This window comes from Eufriesea mexicana, unplaced genomic scaffold (assembly GCF_001483705.2).
Source record: "Eufriesea mexicana isolate 0111107269 unplaced genomic scaffold, ASM148370v2 scaffold2208, whole genome shotgun sequence".
Classification (NCBI taxonomy): Eukaryota; Metazoa; Arthropoda; class Insecta; order Hymenoptera; family Apidae; genus Eufriesea; species Eufriesea mexicana.
The window spans coordinates 275,009-291,089 of record NW_016910292.1 but is presented as its reverse complement, the minus strand read 5'-3'; the positions used below and the strand labels follow the sequence as shown (position 1 = coordinate 291,089).

At 42.2% G+C, this 16,081-nt stretch overlaps 1 protein-coding gene across 3 annotated transcripts in view; it reads left to right on the top strand.

Moving 5' to 3' along the window:
- The first annotated feature begins 6,557 nt into the window (after positions 1-6,557).
- Positions 6,558-16,081, top strand: part of LOC108549763 (dual specificity protein phosphatase 10) — a 125,309-nt gene continuing 115,785 nt past the window's right edge. For 2 of the 3 annotated variants that reach the window (XM_017903266.1, XM_017903264.1), the window contains exons 1-3: positions 6,558-6,626; positions 8,784-9,088; positions 11,301-11,486. In XM_017903266.1, coding sequence (XP_017758755.1) covers positions 8,968-9,088; positions 11,301-11,486 — 307 coding nt within the window. In that variant the 5' untranslated portion in view covers positions 6,558-6,626; positions 8,784-8,967. Of the gene's footprint in view, positions 6,627-8,783; positions 9,089-11,300; positions 11,487-13,401; positions 13,454-16,081 lie in introns of those variants that run through there. The other variant, XM_017903269.1, reaches the window with a different exon arrangement.

Sequence of the window (16,081 nt, the reverse complement as noted above, 5' to 3'; positions counted from 1 at the left end):
TTGTGATTGTTGAGAGTATATTGGGAATTTTTGTCTTTGTGATTGTTGAGAGTATATTGGGAATTTTTGTCTTTGTGATTGTTGAGAGTATATTGGGAATTTTTTTCTTTGTGATTGTTGAGAGTATGGAGTTGATGTTGATGAAATTAGTTGTGACTTTTCTTTGCATATGAATGTGACTATATTTATACTTAATTATTATATCTTCCCCTGTGGTATATTTAGCTATGTATTCTAGATTGATAGTTTTGGTATTAAAGAATTTAATTTTGTGTTATTCTCGAGGAGTATAATTTGATTTTTCCACGGTAGTTGAATTAGATTTATTTCTTAAAAGGAGTACCAATTTTGCTTAGTAGCCATTTTTAGCATAGTGATCGCGTTGACTTGTAAATTTTATAGTTTTTCCCTATCTTTGGGTCTGTGCTAATTTTAATTATGCTAGGTTTGGAATTTTTCTATCTTGTACCACGGTTAACTTCATATATGGAATATTTGAAAGTAGTATTATAAAATTGGGAATTTTTTTCTTTGTGATTGTTGAGAGTATGTTGAAAATTTTTTCTTTGTGATTGTTGAGAGTATGGAGTTGATGTTGATGAAATTATTTGTGACTTTTCTCTGGATATGAATGCGATTATATGTACTTAATTATTATATCTTAGCCTGTGGCATGTTTAGCTATGTATTCTAGATTGTTAGTTTTGGTATTAAAGAATTTAATTTTGTGTTATTCTCGAGGAGTACAATTTTATATTTCCACGGTAGTTGAATTAGATTTATTCCTTAAGTAGCTTTGGTATTTTATCGTAGACAGATAGGTAGATAAACTTCATTGGTTTCCTTTTACATTACGATAGTTGTGCTTCCCTGACGTATTCTCTTATTATATTGCACGCAAAAGTAATATAAATTAACCTTTTTACCAAACCAAGCAAGAATATTATCTAACGATTTGTGTTAGAATTTTAGCACATTCGTTTAAACATTTTATTAAACATCGTTCACATTAAATGACACTTGCACGTATTATATTTACATCATAGATTGCACAATTATAGACAAATAAGTTTCACTCGTTCAACCTCACTCACACTCACACAACTAGTGCCAAATTAGGGATATTTTTAATCGTGACACAGTAGTGTCCGAGTTAATCCCTTCATCTACAATATCGTGTGAGACACGTGGTAAGGTAATTGGGTCAAACACGAATATCACGGGCGAGAGACGTGGTAAGGGAATCGAGCCAAACACGAGTATCACGAGCGAGAGCCGTGGGCTGTAGAAGGCTCAACGTAAACAATACAGGTCGGCTCGTCAATTTTCGTTCATATCTTTCTGTCTCTGTTGCTTGTTATTCTTCGACGTATTTGGCAATAGGCTCAACGTGTGACCGACCTTTTCGTCAACGTCTTCCTGCCTCAGTTACGTGTTATTCTTCGACGTGTTCAGACAAGAGTGCTCAACGTGTGACTGATTTCCGTGTTGACGTGCCACGCCCCATGAGCTTCGACAGTTTTCGAACGAGAGTTTGGTTAGTAATATTTATTTCACATCCTTACAATTTTGTCACCGTTTTGAGAAAAATTTAGGACGGGTGATAGAGTGGTCCCTGACCAACAGTAGAGGAATCGGTTCGAAGCTTTTCGTCAGATACAGAGGAGATACCTGTGCGTTCATTTTGTCGAGGAAACTAGTAATTCACGTAGCTAGAAAATTTTTTTTGTCTTTGTGACATGTTATTGTTGTAATGACTCAACTTGTGACCAATTTTGTGATTGATCACCTGTCATCGGAACTTAAATCGTAGAATAAAGGGTTAGGCTAGGTTTCCCATGAATATTGACACACTGACAGCTGAACACTTTCGCTGTCACTGTTCCACACAGACTCGTAGTTAATTTTCCCCATTTTCTTTTTGTCATAGTGACGTGTTATTGTCGTAATAACTCAACTTGTGACCAATTTTGTGATTGATCACCTGTCATCGGAACTTAAATGTTTAACTGTTTCACACAGACCTGTGCCTAACAAGTCACAAACATTTTCAACTATCGATTGTATTATTCTGTACGAAAGACTCGAATCACAACAATTCCTCGTGCCTACCTATCCCTGAATCTAAATTAAAAGGAAAATCGCAAAGACGAGTGACCAAAGCCCACTGCAAAATAGTGCATAGTCTAATGCACGAACATTTTCGTCTCAACTATTCTATTCTATACGGAGGACTCGTATTACAACAATTCCCCATGCTTACCCATCTTTAATCCTAAATTAACAGTAAAATTGCAAAGACGAGTAACCAAAGCCCACAGCAAAACAGTGCATAGTCTAATGCACGAACATTTTCGTCTCAACTATTCTATTCTATACGGAGGACTCGTATTACAACAGTTCCCCATGCTTACCCATCTTTAATCCTAAATTAACAGTAAAATTGCAAAGACGAGTAACCAAAGCCCACATCAAAACAGTGCATAGTCTAATGCACGAACATTTTCGTCTCAACTATTCTATTCTATACGGAAGACTCGTATTACAACAGTTCCCCATGCTTACCCATCTTTAATCCTAAATTAACAGTAAAATTGCAAAGACGAGTAACCAAAGCCCACAGCAAAACAGTGCATAGTCTAATGCACGAACATTTTCGTCTCAACTATTCTATTCTATACGGAAGACTCGTATTACAACAGTTCCCCATGCTTACCCATCTTTAATCCTAAATTAACAGTAAAATTGCAAAGACGAGTAACCAAAGCCCACAGCAAAACAGTGCATAGTCTAATGCACGAACATTTTCGTCTCAACTATTCTATTCTATACGGAAGACTCGTATTACAACAGTTCCCCATGCTTACCCATCTTTAATCCTAAATTAACAGTAAAATTGCAAAGACGAGTAACCAAAGCCCACAGCAAAACAGTGCATAGTCTAATGCACGAACATTTTCGTCTCAACTATTCTATTCTATACGGAAGACTCGTATTACAACAGTTCCCCATGCTTACCCATCTTTAATCCTAAATTAACAGTAAAATTGCAAAGACGAGTAACCAAAGCCCACAGCAAAACAGTGCATAGTCTAATGCACGAACATTTTCGTCTCAACTATTCTATTCTATACGGAAGACTCGTATTACAACAGTTCCCCATGCTTACCCATCTTTAATCCTAAATTAACAGTAAAATTGCAAAGACGAGTAACCAAAGCCCACAGCAAAACAGTGCATAGTCTAATGCACGAACATTTTCGTCTCAACTATTCTATTCTATACGGAAGACTCGTATTACAACAGTTCCCCATGCTTACCCATCTTTAATCCTAAATTAACAGTAAAATTGCAAAGACGAGTAACCAAAGCCCACAGCAAAACAGTGCATAGTCTAATGCACGAACATTTTCGTCTCAACTATTCTATTCTATACGGAAGACTCGTATTACAACAGTTCCCCATGCTTACCCATCTTTAATCCTAAATTAACAGTAAAATTGCAAAGACGAGTAACCAAAGCCCACAGCAAAACAGTGCATAGTCTAATGCACGAACATTTTCGTCTCAACTATTCTATTCTATACGGAAGACTCGTATTACAACAGTTCCCCATGCTTACCCATCTTTAATCCTAAATTAACAGTAAAATTGCAAAGACGAGTAACCAAAGCCCACAGCAAAACAGTGCATAGTCTAATGCACGAACATTTTCGTCTCAACTATTCTATTCTATACGGAAGACTCGTATTACAACAGTTCCCCATGCTTACCCATCTTTAATCCTAAATTAACAGTAAAATTGCAAAGACGAGTAACCAAAGCCCACAGCAAAACAGTGCATAGTCTAATGCACGAACATTTTCGTCTCAACTATTCTATTCTATACGGAAGACTCGTATTACAACAGTTCCCCATGCTTACCCATCTTTAATCCTAAATTAACAGTAAAATTGCAAAGACGAGTAACCAAAGCCCACAGCAAAACAGTGCATAGTCTAATGCACGAACATTTTCGTCTCAACTATTCTATTCTATACGGAAGACTCGTATTACAACAGTTCCCCATGCTTACCCATCTTTAATCCTAAATTAACAGTAAAATTGCAAAGACGAGTAACCAAAGCCCACAGCAAAACAGTGCATAGTCTAATGCACGAACATTTTCGTCTCAACTATTCTATTCTATACGGAAGACTCGTATTACAACAGTTCCCCATGCTTACCCATCTTTAATCCTAAATTAACAGTAAAATTGCAAAGACGAGTAACCAAAGCCCACAGCAAAACAGTGCATAGTCTAATGCACGAACATTTTCGTCTCAACTATTCTATTCTATACGGAAGACTCGTATTACAACAATTCCCCATGCTTACCCATCTTTAATCCTAAATTAACAGTAAAATTGCAAAGACGAGTAACCAAAGCCCACAGCAAAACAGTGCATAGTCTAATGCACGAACATTTTCGTCTCAACTATTCTATTCTATACGGAAGACTCGTATTACAACAATTCCCCATGCTTACCCATCTTTAATCCTAAATTAACAGTAAAATTGCAAAGACGAGTAACCAAAGCCCACAGCAAAACAGTGCATAGTCTAATGCACGAACATTTTCGTCTCAACTATTCTATTCTATACGGAAGACTCGTATTACAACAATTCCCCATGCTTACCCATCTTTAATCCTAAATTAACAGTAAAATTGCAAAGACGAGTAACCAAAGCCCACAGCAAAACAGTGCATAGTCTAATGCACGAACATTTTCGTCTCAACTATTCTATTCTATACGGAAGACTCGTATTACAACAATTCCCCATGCTTACCCATCTTTAATCCTAAATTAACAGTAAAATTGCAAAGACGAGTAACCAAAGCCCACAGCAAAACAGTGCATAGTCTAATGCACGAACATTTTCGTCTCAACTATTCTATTCTATACGGAAGACTCGTATTACAACAATTCCCCATGCTTACCCATCTTTAATCCTAAATTAACAGTAAAATTGCAAAGACGAGTAACCAAAGCCCACAGCAAAACAGTGCATAGTCTAATGCACGAACATTTTCGTCTCAACTATTCTATTCTATACGGAAGACTCGTATTACAACAGTTCCCCGTGCACACCTATCCCCGATCCTAAATCCTCCCCACGGAATCGCTTCATCAAACCGTCACGAGCACGCTATATGACGCATAGTACGATATCGTAAATCTTGCTTCCAAACCCGCGCTTCCTGCTGGCCTCCGTCGAGCAACAAACGCGACCAGCGATCCATCACCTTCGCTTTAAGCCGCAGCTTTCTCTCAACGCGCGATTAATCAGCATCTCCCGATCCGTTCGAGCCTCTGGTAGCTGGCAAAAATAGTCCAGATAAACCGGCGAACTCGGCCTGCTAATGCAGCAGAAAGTTAGGACAAAGAGACGCGCGGGATTCTGGCTCGCCTTGGCGCTCAGCCCGTCAAGTTCCTGTTCCCTCTTCAAGGTCCGCCGCTGGCCGACGTCTGAGTCAAGAGAGTCAACGCGCTCTCTGCTGTCCCTCGTCGTGTTTTTCCGTCGTCCGTGTTATTCTCGCGCGGATCACCCGCGGACATTGTTCCCGATGACCCGGCGCGATCTCACGGCCGCGGCAGCTCGATCGGCAAGACCTGAACCCGAACAGGACGGGACCTTCGCGGCTCTTCCTGTTCGGGACAGGAACGGATCCATTCCGCTTAGCCTGGATCTAAGCTTTGGTTTATTTCACTCGTGACTAGGCTGAAGCGTGCAGCAACGGAGGTTTGTATTTACGCTGAAGGTACGGGGGGAGGAGCAATAACTATGGCGTCGGATTAATCTATCAAAAGAGCGTGAGTCAGGGTAAGCAGTCTTTATTCGGCTCTTCCGTCAGAGAGCGCGTTTCACTGACCCTACGCAAATCCACGTTGGGAATAGAAACTGGCGATTGGCCATTAATTCGGACTCAGCTTTGGTTAACAGAAATTGGGTGGGAATTCGTGAAAAACGGGTGTGAACGGGTTCTCGTGGGTTCGATCGAAGTGGCTGAGTCTGAAAGGCATTAGCGAAGCGGGTCAATGCCGCTGAAAGGCTAATTGAACACGTGGAAACGTCGCGAATGATCGATCGTGACACAGAAACGAAATCGTGAGAAGAAGACCACGTGTGGGGAACTGTTTCAGGTAAAGAGATAGAAGATTGCTGGTAGACAGGAAGCCTGGTCCAGGGTTAATACGTCGAATATGGTGATTCCTGGACAGAGACCGGCTGTTGGATCGTTAATGGAAGGCCCGTCGTGATTTCGAGCTGCCTGACCTCCGAGTCTCCGCTTCCCTGTACGTGATTCCGTCGTCACGGCTTCGTGACTGGCCAGAATCGGTAAATATCTGCGAGAAAACTCGCTCTGTGTCTTCCACGAAACGTCTCGATCTCGATTTCCGAGCGAATCTCGCTGTTGTGCTAACGAGCATCCGCTTTGCTTCCAGACTCCACTTCGGTCCACTGAGAATTTCGCTGCCTGCGCGGTGTCCTCGAGTTCGAGGATGCTGGTCTGCACTCGAAGGATGAGCAGCGTTCGTTTGTAGAACATGCGAGCATGGAAATCGTTTGATCTCGTCTTCCTGGTAGGTGTTAATATCCAATGATTTCCGAGCAAATAAACCATCTTTGAAGTCGTACCTCGCAGTTTTCGAGAAATCGCAGTGATCTTGGGTGTTTCATGGTTGTTGCGTTTAGGAGCAGTGCAGTCGGACGAGTCTTGACAAAATAATTTTACATTCCACTGCCAAACTTGTCAGAATGAACGCAGTGTCTCGGATATTTTCTTTCAGTTGTCGTTGGAAATATGCAAATATTGCTTTTGGCAGGATTTATTTTCATATATCGTTAGTTCTGTCATAGGATTGTAATTTGTGTACGAGGTATGGTTTTTGGTAGTTGCAGTGGTAATCAGTATTATCTAGAAGTGACACATCGTGGTTTTATCGTTGAGTAATCTTTGGTTTCTGTTTCCTCTAAATTCTGGAATTATTGTTTCCAATTATTTCGTTTTAACGCTGAAGCTGTGAAATTGGTCGAAATAATTGCTTTCTGGGTGTTTGTCGTCGCAATTCCTGAAAATACACCGTGGCAAATGTAATATTGATCTTTATCGAGATAAGAACGCAATTAGACGTCAATTACGTGATATTTGATTACACGAATGACCAATTGGCTAAATATAGAGTGAGTCACCTATGTACCCACGTAAATAAAAACATCGGAATTAATCGCGAATTGGAAAATTTAGTTCTTTATTTACAGTATTTTTGAAATTGAATATACTGATATTGTATAACATAGGTAAAAATAATTTTGGATATAGAAAAAATAATAAATAAAGAAAAAATAATTTTGGCTAATGATATCGTTTCATTGTGCTCGACACAAATAAAGATATGACTAATAACCGAGGATGTACCAATTCACTCGTGCAATTGGGAAATCGGCTACTGCTATTCCTCTCACTATGTATATACTCATTCGCATAAAAAAAGACATTTATATTTAATATTTTTAATTGCCAGTTACTCTGTATTGCAATTAAGAATTTCCTGTCTTAATTGCGATTAAATAATCGCTATTATAGTGTACATCAAACCGGTAACCCTAGTCTGAAAAGTCCCAAAAGTCGGTTCATTAATATAGAGAAACATTTGTATTTAAAAATTGTTAATTCCTCGATTAAATAATCGCTATTATAGTGTACATCAAACCGGTAACCCTAGTCTGAAAAGTCCCAAAAATCGGCTCATTATCATAAAGAAACATTTGTATTTAAAAATTGTTAATTCTCAGTTTCTCTGTGTTACAACCATAAATTTCCTGTCTTTGGACCAAACAATCGTTATTATAGTGTATGTCACATCGGAAACCCCGTTTTGAAAAGTCCCAAAAATTGGGTCATTAATATAAAGAAGGATTTATATTTAAAAATTGTTAATTCCCAGTTTTTCTGTGTTGCAATTAGAAATTTCCTGTCTTTGGACCAAATAATCGTTATTATAGTGTACATCAGACCAGTAACCCCATTCTGAAAAGTCCCAAAAATTGGTTCATTAATATAAAGAATGATTTATATTTAAAAATTGTTAATTCCCAGTTTCTCTGTGTTGCAATTAAAAATTTCCTGTCTTCGGATGAAATAATTGCAATTATAGTGTACGTCAGACCGGTAACCCTATTCTGAAAAGTCCCAAAAATCGGTTCATTAACATAGAGAAACATTTGTATTTAAAAATCGTTGATTCCCAGTTTCTCTGTGTTACAACCAAAATTTTTCTGTCTTTGGGTGAACTGATTCTTATTATAGTGTACGTCAGATCGGTAACTCTAATCTGAAAAGTCCCAGAAATCGGCACATTCGCATAAAGAATCATTTATATTTAAAAATCGTTAATTTCCAGTTACTCTGTATTGCAAGTAAAAATTTCTCGTCTTTGGACCAAATAATCTTTATAATAATGTATGTCAGATCAGTAACCCTAATCTGAAAGTCCCAAAAATCGGCCCATTCCCATAAACAAGCATTTATATTTAAAAATCGTTAATTCCCAGTTTCTCCGTGTCACAACCACAAATTTCCCATCTTCTCATCCACTAATGCCTGTCATACTGTCAGATCGGTAGTCCCAATCCAAAAAGTCCCGAAGATATACAAAACAATATCCAAACTCGATGCTCTAAAAATTCATAAACCTGCCAAGAGCGAATGCACTGGAACTGACGTTGGTGATTTGCAGATCCTCAAGCAGCATCGAGGAGAGCAACGGAGGGCGAAGAGAAACGGTATCAGTGGCCGGATCGAGGAGCGACGGGGACCTTCTGGTCTGGCGTGATTTAACGAGGTGGCATGCCAGCGCGACCTCCGAGCTCCGCTTCCCGGTACGTGAGTCAGGATCGCAGGAATCGGCAGCCTCCGCGAGGATGAGCGCAAAGATATCTCTCGCGGGCCGAGCCGCGGCGCAGTCGCCGGTGAACCATCGTGGCAAAGCATCGTCGGGGCTGTTGCTCGCCGGGACGTCTGTGAAGAGACCGTCGTCGATGAGTAAGTCGAACGAGAAGCTGGCCCACGTGGGCCGTGGTGTGCGTCGTTAAGCCGAGAAGACACCAGCAGCCATTGCGATTCCACCGATTCCACCTATTTCTCCGATCATTTCGGCGCCATTGACTAACCCACAAAGCGTCACTTTTGTGCGAAAGATCGATCGAGGATGGGAATGTGCGAAGAGTTTACTTACTCCTTTGTTCCACGAGATGTTCCGTTTGTGACGATTGACTCACTACTTCTCGAGGTACCTACGTATGATCACACGTCGTCACGAGTCCTCGCGTCAGACTCTGCTCGCGGAATATTGTACAATATTTGAGTCATTGAATGTAATTGCGCTTATCGTTTCATCAACATAGATAAAGCAGTCTGTCATACGCTCGTTGCTTTTCATATCGATTGTCTCATACTCTCTGTTTCCCTTCTCGGGCGGCGAAAACAACGCTCAACTGTCACGGATTCTCGAAGCAAACCGAGAACTCGAGTCCTTGTATCTAGCGTGTGACGTTAGGCAGCCGTGATGCGGCAGTTTCGAAAACACAACGGAGGATCGTGTTTAGACAATAGAACAGTGTTGTCAAACACTGCGCAGTCACTCTTCGGATCGTAGTTAGTACTCAGCCGCGATTGCGATGAATAATCGATCGACATTTTATCCCTGTGACTAATCGCGGGTATCGTGTCACGATACCTGAGTGGAAATCTCAAATCACGGAAATGTTCCGAGGAAACGTTATTGTAAACAAAGTCACGGAGTTGCTCGGTGCTGTTCATCCGTTGCGCGACGTTCCGCAAACATCTGCACCTCGCGTGTCTTTTCAATAACGATCCCAGCCTCGAAGTCGAGGGAATTTCATCTCGAGGTCGTTCCCTTGCCGAAAATACGCCGCGACGCTTTCGTTTTCGGTGCATTCGGGTGCATGTGTTCGCCGAGTAAGCAGACCGAACAGAGCTGCCTCGACATGGAAGTCCTTGGGTCAACGGATTCTTTTCTCGTCGGTGCATTTCGCGGTGTAAGCATCGGCAGCGTGTGCATTTCACGGATAGGAAGGAAATGAGACAGTGAACGAGTAGATCGTATGCGTGTGTGTGTGTGTTTTGTTCCTCGCAGACCTGTTGATGAATTTATTAATAGAATTAGTCGAGTAACAAAGTCTCTGACTCGAGGAAACGTGGCGTTAGAACGAAACTTGCGCGAGTAGTGCAGAAATACTTCAAGGTATCGACTCGAATAGGTCTAGTTATGGCTAAAGTTACATACGAAAGGATCGATGCTAGAGCGAGCACTTCCGCGAACGGTAGCCCTCTAGCGGTAGACGCGGGCAACGTTGCCATAAGCAATCGATCCTCGAGTAATTTCAACGGAGACTGAGGAAAAAGCGGCAAGCTCTTAGAGTTCATGGACTAATCGCACGAGGTCATTCGAGGTCACAGATTTCCACGATCAAGTCTAAAGTACTTAGTCAGGAAACCTCGTACATCTCCCATACGAACGATCTTTCGCTTGAGAATTAAACGAGACACCCTGTATATCACAGAAATCCATCGTGACATCGCGATGTTTAAAAACGAAACTCTCGATCCTTCCTTTGCTCCTTCTTGACCTCAAAGGGCTTCGAAAGATCCTTAAAAAGAAACGCTGTCAAACTTCGTAAATTATATACAGGGTGTGCCGAAAGTAGCGAATTGCTATTCGAGATTCCATCGAAATTCCACGGCACGCCACGATCAACTCTAAAGTAAGTAGTCGGGAAACCTCGTACATCTCCCATACGAACGATCTTTCGCTTGAGAATTAAACGAGACACCCTGTATATCACAGAAATCCATCGTGACATCGCGATGTTTAAAAACCAAACTCTCGATCCTTCCTTTGCTCCATCTTGGCCTCAAAGGGCTTCGAAAGATCCCTAAAAGGGAACTCTGTCAAACTTCGTAGATTATATACAGGGTGTGTCGAAAGTAGCGAATTGTTATTCGGGATTCCATCGAAATTCCACGGTACGCGAGTGAATGATAAATCGGGGAAAAAGAACGGTGGCAGAAGGAACGACCAGTTCCTGAATTGGCTCGCGTGGCTTCCCGTTACAGTGGTGCCACGGGAAATTTTGCAATCCGCTAATGACACACGATTCGCGCGACTCGGCTTAATGACACACGCCATACGTGTCACGAAATTGCACGCGTGAACGAAGGATGCGTTCATTAGCCGTAGAGGTGACTGGCACCGAGGAAAGAGCTGTCAAACGAGCCGCTGTCCCGGAACTGGAAGCATCGCCCAGCTCGTCGCGCCCAAACACGTTGCTGCAGAGAGAGTGCACCATGCCAGCCTTGACGCGCGCCTGCACTACTGTCCCGCTCCCGAGGATCAAGAGATTCAAATTCGCCTCGTTCGGTGAGTTTACACTCCTCTCTATTTCTTTAGATCGTGCACCATCCCTTTCATCTTTGTCACTTCGTCGCGCGTTTTTCCTCGATTAAGATTACCAGGATAGTACTAAATCCAAATAGATACTATCCACTAGATAGATAGTACTAGATAAGACTAGATCGATACCGATTCAGATTTTTCGCGAGATATTTTATATTTTACCTTCTTTATTGCAATTTTCTGCCGAGTCATTCGAATTATTCGACGGGGAGGTATTTTTTAATCCTTTCGTGAGTTTGTGAAATAATTTCTTTTTTCACCATTGTGATAGAATTTTCGTCGAATACACTAATCACAAAATCGAATTTTATTTTTTATTCAAACCTTTCGTGGAATATTTTATCTTTTACGTTGTTTGTTGCAATTTTCTCTCGAGTCATTCGAATTATTCGAGGGTGGAGTATTTTTTAATCCTTTCGTGGGTTCGTGGAGGAATTTCTTTTTTCGCGATTATGATACAATGTTTCGTCCAGTATATTGATCACGAAAACGAACTTTATTTGTTAATACCGAGGGTACAATTTAAGTAACGTAAAGAAGTATTCGTAGTTTGAATACGCCTATAGAATAACATTGGAACGGTGACATTGAATTTAATTCAGCTTCGAATGACATCGACGATTTATCATTTTAATTACATATCTAATTCCGAATATTGAATTTCAAATCCCGTAAATAGTATTTAATCTTTTCCCGATAAAAGTGTAAATTTTTAACACGGTAATTTTCCATTTGAATTATAATCTACTTAAATGCTGTAATAAGTATGCCTCCTCCGTCCTTCCTCGTCGTCGGGGAGAGATAATTCAGCAACCTGCTTTAATACTAAACCTGCCACGGTCAAATAACCGGTGAATGAATTGACAGTAAAATTTTGCAAAAATAAAATAACGGGAGTCATTGAAAATTTAATTAGTCGTTTTAGTTCAAGAAAATTCGCGAACATGAGTGACTTAAAAGTCATTCAGTCGTTTACCTAATTTTCAGTGCTAACGATGAAATAAGATGTTAGAAGGCTCATAGCAAACTTCTCCTTTGTCCAGTTCTCACAGACACGACTGCATTCAGCCGAAACTAATGCAAATATATGCGCATATATATTTCCGTCGGACCACTTTATTATTATACATGTACACTCTATTTACATACAAATTATCGGTCCTGCTCCCAATACCGAACTCGCTTTCCCGATAGCGCATTTCCACTGGGATTACAGCGTACGTCAGCTGGCGCGGAGATAAACGCGCAGTTAATCGCGAAGGAGATCGTCACAGGTCGGGGGCGCCCTTGCGCGATTTTTCACGGACAACGCGAGGCTCAGGTTAATTGCGAGCATGACGTCGCGCAAAGCGAAATTCACCGAGTGATTCATAGCGAGACTCTCTGCTTCCCGTACGTGACATTTAAGGTTAGCTCGCGCGTCGAGATCGATCAAAGGATTATCGCCGTGTCGATAGCGTTCAGAGAATTGGGCGAGTCTTACGAGTCTCGGATGGGCCTTATCCGAGCATCGACGGCCTTCCTTTGATCGCGAGACGGTGAAATCTCGCGAGAAGAAAGTGGATGAAGATGGAAAATGGGAAGGCGAGGGACAACGGAGGAAAGCTATAACCGATCGAGATTCGCGCTGTCTTCGGAAATTGCCGATCAGCCCGTCGCGTAATGAAACTGGCGCGCGGCTGGAATACGTAATTACCGCGGAAATAGTATACGGGCCGGCTGGTCAACGGCATAAATATAAATACCGCGGTCGGCCGTTGGGCAAGCGAGCCGAGCCACGACACGCAGAATCGGTGAGTCAAGTTGTGTGTGACGCCACTCTGCCGCTTCGAGAACCACTTTCTATCGGCCACGCTCGCGCTCGCGGCATTCCGCTTGTCGCTCGGCTATCGATGACTCGGCTGCGAGCGTTCCTCGTCGTGGAAAAGCAGGTAAAAATCAAACGATCCGCCGTTTCGATCGCTTTGCGTCAGGTGTGCGTTTCTGGGACCCCCTATCCTCTCTTGCGCCGCCATTTTCTCGCTATCCCGCGATTACAGCGGACTTCAAATGGGTTCCAGTGGGTTCCGGTGAATTTCGAATGGGTTCTAGTGGGTTCGGGTGGGTTTCGAATGGGTTCCAGTGGGTTCCGGTGGATTTCGAATGGGTTCCAGTGGGTTCCGATGAATTTCGAATGGGTTCCACTGGGTTACGGTGGATTTCGAATGGGTTCCAGTGGGTTCCGAAGAATTTTGAATGGGTTCCACTGGGTTCCGATGAATTTCGAATGGGTTCCACTGGGTTCCGGTGGATTTCGAATGGGTTCCACTGGGTTCCGGTGGATTTCGAATGGGTTCCAGTGGGTTCCGATGAATTTCGAATGGGTTCCACTGGGTTCCGGTGGATTTCGAATGGGTTCCAGTGGATTCCAACGCTTTCCACCCGGTGTTCCGAATCGAAATGGTGGATTTCGTTCGCGCAGAGAGCATCTCGCGATCGCTGGAACTCGTCTCGGGATCCGCGGGTCGGATCGCTCGCGATCTATCCCGTTCGGTGATCTACGCGAAAAAGAATTCAGCGCGACGACGCGGAGGAGGTATAACGTCGGATCCATTATTTTATTATCGGTACATACACACACTGTACACCGGGTGACGTCAGGTTGATAGCACAAAGACGCGTGTTTACACGCGAACGAGGCTGTGTACTCGCCGCGTTATCGCTGTAACGGCAAGTGTTACGAGCTACTATAAGGCTGAAGCATGCGACAAATAATAAAAGGAAATCGTGGCAGAGATACCACCGGGGCCTTTTCAAATTTACCGAGCCCCGATCACGCTCGGTTCTGATAACATCTCCTCGATTGAAAATCGCGAAACAAAGCAGGTGAACCAAAGCATATTATCGCCACTTTCGTTGGAATTTCGAAATTTCTCGCGGAAATTTTCATCTTTTTAATTCGTCCAGTGAGCAATAGCCTTCTGTATATAATATACAAACCTGTTTCTTCATTTTTGTTGCGTATTTCTTCGCGTAATTTCTCACACGATTTTTCCCCAAAAATCGAGTAAAAGTTACATTTCTCGCTTTTACTTCCCCCACTTTCGACTTTCTTAATACTAGATTTACGGAACCCGCCAATTTGACGGAAGGGTTACTACAATTATACGACGGTAACAGATTTAATTAACTTATATTAAGACTGTTAACCCTTTGCACTCGACGACATTTTCGTTACAGAAAAATAGTAATTCGAAGACTTTCTGTCATAGAGTCGACGATATTTTTAAAATGGTAATGGAGAAATCATATGCAAATTAAGACAGAATTATTTTTCTTCGACATTCCACACATCGTTAGGTAATTTTAAATTTGATATATTAATTAACGTCGAGCTTCAGAATCTGATTAAATGATGATTGAGAGTCACCTATCGAGTGCAGAGGGTTAATATAATATATAATTCTATTAAATTAAACGAATTATTAGGATTATGGGTAAAAAGAAACACCTATCGTTATATTACAATTATCTCAAGTATTCTGACTGTTCGTGTAGAGAGTCAAAACAAGATTGAAGAAAAAGGGAATGCGAGTGTAGCTCGTCCAGGTCGCCTAATTCTTATCTACCGCGTGAAATAAACACTTCACGCATTCTTGGAACCTCTTCGGCGCATAGTCTAAAGATTTATCTATTTCTCTTAACAAATTAATTGTTGTATATTCGATACGTCAAGACGTATCTTATTTTCAACACTGATCGTTAAAGAAGAAAGGCACGTGGTTCCCTTTACCTGTCAATTTGACAGGTGTCCTTAAAAATAGGTATACAAATGGCATCCATAAACCTAGCTTTAATTTTCCCAAGTAAAGATACCGTGGAGAAACACGAGTAACAGTAATTTCTCCATTTTCTCGACACTCCGCGACAGTCGCGTCATCCTCGTAGCCCCATTTTTGGTTATTTCGGATTCGCCGGAGACGTCCGAGTGCATCGGGAGATGTCAATTGAGACGGTTCTAACAGGCAGCGTAAACCTTCCGCGTGCAGAGGCATCGTGTGTGCAAGTATGTTTATCGCTCGTTCGACCCGAGTGATGCTTCTGTGTATGATGTCAGACTCTATCTTTGGCGCGGAGTAGATGACCACGCGCGGAGCCGGGCTGCACATCTGCGCACACGCGCGGAAATCTCGGCGAGGTTCGACCAGCGCCGATTCGATTGGACGATTTTTGCTCGCATTGGCGTAGATTCGGCCGATCTGATCGACGAATCATGGCCAACGATTGCCGATCGACGTGGGGGGGGGGGGGGGGGGGGGGGGGGGGGGCAGAGATATCGACGAAAGAAATTTCCCAGGCGCGGATACACCGCGATTAGATAATTCGCGAACGAACAACCGCGAAATTATCGGCGAAACGATGGATAATTTTTTCAAGAGATTTTAATCGGTCCCCGGGATACGAACCGGTTAGATAACGATTCCGTCCCGTGGAACCGGATGCAGCGCAAGATCGTAGGGGAACGTTTATTACCGAGAAACGTAATATTGCAAAAATTGCGGAGACGTATCGCGTCATGC